The sequence below is a fragment of the Epinephelus fuscoguttatus genome, linkage group LG18 (assembly GCF_011397635.1).
Source record: "Epinephelus fuscoguttatus linkage group LG18, E.fuscoguttatus.final_Chr_v1".
In the NCBI taxonomy this organism is placed as follows: domain Eukaryota; kingdom Metazoa; phylum Chordata; class Actinopteri; order Perciformes; family Serranidae; genus Epinephelus; species Epinephelus fuscoguttatus.
Window position 1 is genome coordinate 4,170,464 of NC_064769.1, and position 7,543 is coordinate 4,178,006.

Below are 7,543 nucleotides of genomic sequence, written 5' to 3' on the forward strand. Positions count from 1 at the left end.
TTTAGATATAAGTATGTTTTGTTTACTGCACTTTAACAAAGTGGGAAAGCTCCTAGTAAAACTGAATCTGAGCAGGCTTTAAAGCTGACCAGCTGCACTATACTTTTTATTTTAATTAAGTAAAACTGTTAAAGCAGAAATGTATATTTATATTTTTCATTCAAAAAATGTGTTAAAAAAACAGCAGGATTTTATTTTTCACTTTTATATTTCTATTTTCATTCAAACAATGTGAAAAAGCAGGATTTTATATATGTCTGTTTCATTCAAAAATTGTGTAAAAAGAGTTAACTGCTGTGATGGTATGTTTTAATAAGGTTACCAATAAGTAAAAGACATTTAATAGTTGTCTATTTTTTTCATTACTGTACCGAAAAAAAAAACGAACCATGACTGTACCGAGGTACGTACCGAACCGAGATTTTTGTGTACCGTTACACCCCTACTTTCTAACAATTCTACAAGCAGCTCTCTTGCAAAGTTTTCTTGGTCTTCCAGACCTCAACTTGACCTCCACAGTTTCTCTTCACTGCCATTTCTTAATTACATCACGAACTCAGGGAAAAGCCACCTCTAAACATTGTGCTGTCTTCTTACAGCCTTCTCCTGCTTTGTGGGCATCAGTTATTTTAGTTTTAAGAGTGCTAGGTAGCTGTTTAGAGGAGCCCATGACTGCTGATTGTTGCAACAAGGTTTCAGGAGTCAGAATATTTGTAATACTTTGAAATTGGCATCACCTGGCCTTTTCTAATGATGATTGTGAACAAGCCATAGTCCAAACAAGCTAATTAAGGTCTGAGACCCTGGTTACAGTTGTCTGAGAGCTCAAAAGTCTTTCTTTAACTTCATTTGTTTTGGAAATCAGTTCATCTTCTATTTACTTAACTATTCACAGTTAAAGAAATCTTGACCAGGGGTGCCAAAAGCCTTGCATGCCACTGTACACTTTTAGGAATAGGCATGGGATACATTTTCCATTAAAAAAAAAAAAATGAGTGAATGGAAGGTTGACAGGATATTCCTTTTTTTCCCTCCTGATTTTTAGCATGCTGAATAGCAATGGCGTGAAAGAGATCCAACCCTATGCCTTCAATGGGAGCAGACTGGAGGAAGTGTATGCCATTTTACATTATTGCAGTGAAGCAAAAAAAAAAAAAAAAAAAAAATCAAAGTGATAACACATAGGATGGAACAATATTTTAATGACATATATCTTAACAACTTTCTGATTTGGTCTCTTTATTAATGTGTTTGAGCTTTAACAACCTGGATGGCTGGTAGGCAGGTTAAATTACTATTGTGTTACACAAAATGTTTTGATAAAGTAACTATACATGTTGGTAAAACATAGATACATCTTGTCCATATTACTTTGCCCCTAACCTATTCTCCATTCTTCAGGTATCTTCACAGGAATATGGATTTGGAACGAATAGATGAATTTGCATTTTATGGTGTAATTCGTGGCCCAACGCACATGTGAGTGGATGTACAGATTTTGCTAGAAAAAATGATCTTACCTTTTGTTTTCAATCAAATAATAGTCTTACGTCTTAAATAATATCTTTATTTTGCAACTACAGCACATGCTGCAGTTGGATACAGGAACAGCCTTAGCGTTGTGTCCAAATGAATAATCTGAACCCTTTCTCTTTTCAGAGACCTTTCAGAAACCAAAATTAGCTCTTTGCCTTCAGTAGGTATGGAGACCATTGAAAAGCTCAGAGCTAAAAACACTTGGGCCCTCAAAGTACTGCCCCCCTTCCGAGTCTTTCTCCATTTACAGAGTGCTGATTTGACCTTCCAAAGCCATTGTTGTGGTCTCAATATGCTGAAAAGATGGAGAGGGTAAGTAAGAGAAATACGTTTTGGTAAAAAGTTTCCCACGGTGGTTTCTTTTCGCCAAGTATTTTTCATTTTCAAACCAAACTATCCTCATGCCCAATGTATGTATTGGGTTACTCACCAGCATTGGGCGCTTAGCATTGTAAAGATTTTGTATTTAAACACTTTCCTGGAAAGAAAATCCTGTGCACTGTTGAGCACGTGTTGTCACTTCATTAACAACATTTTGATCCTCAGGCCTTTGACAAGTGACTACACATAAACATAGCCCAGAAAAAAAACACCTATCAGAGAGTGGCAGCCACATCTCCAGACAACCATACAAATTAAAGTTAATGAGTTCTTCTGATTGTAAGATCAAACCCTAGCCATGAGATCAAAAAGAATACATCTATTGTACAACACACCGTATGTTCATTTTGGTACCTGATCTTTGTCTATTGTGATTAATTACGTAATTAGTCTTTATGCCTATGCATCAACCATAGCTGTGGCAGGAGGCAATATGTTTTTGGGTTGTCTGCACATACGTACGTACGTCAGCCCTATTCTTGTGAACTTGTTTTTTCAAATTTGCACAAACATGCACTTGGACTCAACAATGACCTGATTAGATTTTGGTGGTCACGGGTCACAGTCATTGTGACCCTCCTTCCATCTCATACTTGTGAAGGCAATATCTTAATATCTCACCTTGAGGGAACTTCTTCAAATTTGGCACATATGTTTATCTGGACTCAACAATGAAGTTTTTGGTGAGATTTTGGTGTTTAATGGTCAAGGTCACTATGACCTTGCATTCGTCTAATTTTTGTGAAGACAGTATCTCAAGAAGGCCTTGAGACAGTTATCTCAAATTTGGCTCAGATGCACACTTGGACTCAAGAATGACCTGATTAAAATTTGGTAGGTCAAAGGTCAAAGTCACTGTGACCTCACAAAACATGTTCTTGGCCATAGCTCAACAGTTTTTTATGCTAATTATGACAAAATTTCACACAAATGTCAAATAGCATATAATAATGAAGTGATGACATTTTATATCCATAAAGTCAAAGGTCAACTTCCTGTGACATCATTACGTTATGTAAAAACACTTTTTTTGGCCATTACATCTCCTGTGCTGCCGGGGGGAAGATGTGAGTGAAGCATGTATGTTTTCTGGATGTAAACTATAGGTGCAACTTGACTGGTTTGTGGAGGCATATAACCGTGGAGGGGTAATTCTAGTTGTTTACAATTATACAGTATATGGTGCAGGGTCTGATGAAGGTCTGACACCTCATTAACACAGTGACAACAAGATATTGACAAAGTGCATTTTTGCTTTTTTGCCAGTTGGGAGTTTTTGAATCCCTTAAAGACTTTCTGTTGTGGAAGAACTTTGTAGTATAATATTTTAATATTTGCATGCATCTAAATGTTGTCTAAATGTTGTATTTCATTCTCTGATTATTAATCTGTATCAATCTGTGTTCAAGATACACTGAAGCAGTTATTTGCAACCTGACCCGGACTACTTTGGGAAAGCTGCAGGAATCCTCTGCAGCTCTCTCTCAGAGGTATCTGGGACACAAAATCTACCAGCACCTGAAAGACAGCTTTGGTCTCCCAACTGCCGACAGCAGAAATCACAGTCAAAACTTTAACAGCCCCATTTGCCCAACTGAACAGTCTGAAGTTGAGGGTGTGTTTTATGTGGAGTTACCTACAGAGTATTACAGTGAGGGTTTTGACTTTGCACTGTGTGATGAACCTCACTCAGATAATCATGGACTCTTGTGCACCCCCCTACCTGATGCGCTGAACCCCTGTGAGGATGTGATGAGTCGAGGCTTCCTGAGGGTGTTAGTCTGGGTGGTCAGTCTGTTGGCTATTTCAGCCAACTTCCTGGTGATATTCATCCTGCTGACCAGCCGACAGAAGTTGTCTGTTACCCGTCTCCTCATGGGTCATCTGGCATTTGCAGACTTTTGTATGGGAATGTATTTACTGCTCATCGCATCTGTCGACCTCTACACACGCTCCAATTATTACCACTATGCTATTGCCTGGCAAACAGGAGGTGGCTGCAGTCTAGCAGGAACATTATCAGTGTTTGCCAGTGAGCTATCTGTGTACACATTAACTTTAATCAGCCTTCAGCGCTGGCATGCCATCTTCTACGCAATGAGACCGGACAGAAAAATGAGGTTACGTCATGCTGCTGTGCTGATGCTCGCTGGCTGGTTGCTGTGTGTCATCCTAGCACTGCTGCCAGTGAGTGGTGTGAGCAGTTACCAGAAAGTGAGCATTTGCTTACCGATGGACACTGAGACAACTGCTGCTCGGGCCTATGTAGTCTCTGTGCTGATGGTTAATATCATTGCTTTTATGGTGGTTTGTTTATGTTACCTCCACATCTACTTTATGGTGCACAATCCACAACACCAGTCCAGCAAATGTGACACTAGCATGGCCAAACGCATGGCTGTTCTCATTTTTACCAACTTTCTGTGTCTAGCTCCAATTTGCTTCTATGGCTTGTCTGCAGCTCTCCACCAGCCACTGATGACTGTCACAGATTCCAAGGTGTGACTTCCTTGTGAGTTTTAACGGTATACTACGCAGGATTGTCACTTACTGTTTGCAGACGAAAGTAAAAGTAAAAGCCAACCCCGGATTCACTTGTTTTGCGTTTCACCCCACAATATTTACATTTTTTCTGCACCTCTTGGATCTGTGCTGCTTATGCTCTGCCATTTGGTGGCTACCTTTTTTTGAAGCACCGACCTCAGCTGAGCACTGTGAGAGTACATGCCCGGAAACATCCTGAGCTCAGAGGATAAGAGGCAAATAAGAAAATCCAGGCAGAGGGCAGTCTCTGCAGAAAAATGCATGGTCACACAATTCTAGTGGGTCATAAGTGATTATTGAGAGGGATTATGTCTGTATTACTTGATACATTTTTTTGGTATGAAAATCCTGCATAGTATATCTTTAATCTAAATCTTTTTTCAGTTTAAAGTAAAGTCTGATCTTTGTTTTGTTTCTCACAGGTGTTGCTGGTGTTTTTCTACCCTCTCAACTCTTGTGCTCATCCATTTTTTTATGCTATCCTGACAAAGGCATTTCACCGAGATATCCTGATGTTGCTGAGCCGGATGGGACTGTGCCAGCGGCAAGCACACCTCTATCGCAGCCAACTTGTCAGTATTACTCCTCACATATACAGAGAGACTCTGTCTGCCCCACAGTCCAGTCCTCAGATTCCAAAATATTCAAGTGCAGGAATCACCCGGCGACAAGATTCCCCAAAATTGCTTTTAAAATTTGATTAATATTTTTTCTTGTAGTAGTACGTTTAAAAATAATAAGTTGTACTTATATAGGCCAGAATTGTCCTTTTAAATTCTAAATTCACAGAATCGAACCATTTTAGGTGTATATTACATCAGAGGTGCCTTAAAGGGATGGTGCACCCAAAAATGAAAATTCAGCCATTATCTACTCACCCATATGCCGAGGGAGGCTCTGGTGAAGTTTTAGAGTCCTCACAACACTTACGGAAATCCGAGGGAGAAGTGGGTAGCAGCACAACTGCACACCTAATGGCTGACGGCGACCCAGATTAAAACGTCCAAGAACACAGAATTGAAACCATAAAATAATTCCATACTGCTTGTCCGTAGTGATCCAAGTGTCCTGAAGCCCCAACATATAACGTTGTTCGGAAAAATGTCATTTGAAATCTGTTTCTAGCCTTATTGTAGCCTGTAGCTCTAACTGCCTCTGTGTACACTGCGCTGACGTGTGTGCGCTTGCGCAAGACCGTGAGACATCGGCACCACCTTCATGTGCGTTCACGTGCTTTCGCTGGTCTCGCGCGCAAGCGCACACGTCAGCGCAGTGTACACAGAGGCAGCTGCAGGGAGAGTTTTCAGAGGAAGAGGGTCACCCAGGTCCAACAGGCTTGGACAGAATGGGACATCAAATTTAATCAGGTCAAACAGGCTTGGACAGAATGGGACATCAAATTAAATCAATTTGATATTCTCATGTATGGCTGACCAGAATTTTTGTACAACTGTGGACCACAGCATGTGGAAGAGTGTACCAGTGCTTCCCCAACACCTCCAACAATTCTGGCTGTGCCTTTAAGCAACTGGGAGTAATATTTTGAGGCCTCATGACCTGAAGCAAATACCTTAATCACAAAGGAGAGAACATCAAAGCTGGGAGGGCCTGTTACAGTAGAGCCAAAGGTTTGGGATTGGGAGATGTCTAATCTGAAGATATCTCCAAAACTGTTGTTGAGGGAGGCCGAATTGCTGTATCAGTGTTGCTCAGGGGGGTAAACACCAGTGGGCAAGGTGTCTGAGGCTAAAGGCCTAGTAATATAGCAATACATTTGGAATACCCAGCCCACCTTGGTCAACTGGCCTTTGTAGTTTATGTAAATTAAGCCTAGGGCACTTGCCATTCCAGAGAAATCTGTTGCAAAGCTTATCAAATTGTTTAAAATATTAAAGTGGAATTCTAACTGGGAGTGCCTGGAGGATATAATCAAACTTAGTCAAAACATTGGCTTTCCCCCACAATGATAAGAAAAGAGGGGTCCATCTTTCAATATCTGCTGAAAATTGGTCCAACACAGGTTCAATATTGACCTTTACTAGGTCAGCTAATTTAGGGGGGATAATGACACCAAGGTATTTGATGCCATTACTAGGCCAGGAAAAATTCCTCTCTGGAACATGGTCCTTGGGCAATGTAAGGTTAAGGGGAAGGCTTCGGATTTCAGCCAATTAACTTTGTAACCTGAGAGGTGAGAAAATGTATCTACAATTTTAAATAACGCACAGATTTTTGGCTCAGAGACAAAAATAAGGATATCGTCTGCTTATAACATAAGCTTATGGTTTGAGCGACCAATTTGTATCCCAAGAATTGACAGATCCAGGCGGATGGCTGTCGCCAGGGATTCAAGGGCCAGTGCGAAGAGCCCCAGGGAAAACCATCACCCTGCCTGGTCCCCCTTCCCAGTTCAAATCAGGGTGAAATCAGCCCTTTAGTTAACACTGCAGCTTTGGGATGGGTATAGAGGAGTTGTATACAAGTAATACATTTATCGCTACAACCAAATGACTCCAGGTTGAGAAACAGATAGAGCCACTCAACCCTATCAAACGCTTTTTCTGCATCCAGAGAGATGGCAGCTGCAGGGGAATTATCATTACGGGTGGTCCACATGATGTTAATTAGGCGTCTGATATTGTCAGCATAGCTGCGTTTGGGGATAAAACCCACCTGGTTGTGATAACTTTATTAAGTCTGTTGGACAGAAGCTTGGACAACACCTTCTCATCATAGCCAAGCAAAGAGATGGGCCTGTAGCTTTTACAATCCATTGGGTACCACTTTTACAACAATAACTGCCTCTGTCAGGGAGGCGGGGAGACAGCCAGTTTCAAAAGCCTCTGTGCAGACATCTAAAAGAACTGGGGCTAGCTCCATAGCGTAGCACTTGTAAAAGTCGGCCGTGAAGCTGTCTAGGCCAGGGGCTTTACCAGATGGTAGGCTTTTAATGACCTCCAAAATCTTTCTTTCTTTCTTTCTTTCTTTCTTTCTGTATTCACACACACAAATTTGAGACTAGGCTATTACCTTCCCTTTACCTATTGTTGCGTACTTTGAACTAAGAGGTGAAGGAAAAAGG

General features: G+C 40.9%; 1 protein-coding gene across 1 annotated transcript in view; it reads left to right on the forward strand.

Moving 5' to 3' along the window:
* The window catches only part of LOC125905802 (thyrotropin receptor-like), a 49,724-nt gene extending 44,472 nt beyond the window's left edge, over nucleotides 1-5,252 (forward strand). Inside the window, exons 7-11 of the mRNA XM_049604022.1 lie at nucleotides 1,046-1,114; nucleotides 1,402-1,479; nucleotides 1,660-1,848; nucleotides 3,327-4,416; nucleotides 4,884-5,252. Coding sequence (XP_049459979.1) covers nucleotides 1,046-1,114; nucleotides 1,402-1,479; nucleotides 1,660-1,848; nucleotides 3,327-4,416; nucleotides 4,884-5,165 — 1,708 coding nt within the window. The 3' untranslated portion in view covers nucleotides 5,166-5,252. The remainder of the gene's footprint in view (nucleotides 1-1,045; nucleotides 1,115-1,401; nucleotides 1,480-1,659; nucleotides 1,849-3,326; nucleotides 4,417-4,883) is intronic.
* Nucleotides 5,253-7,543: the final 2,291 nt, after the last annotated feature.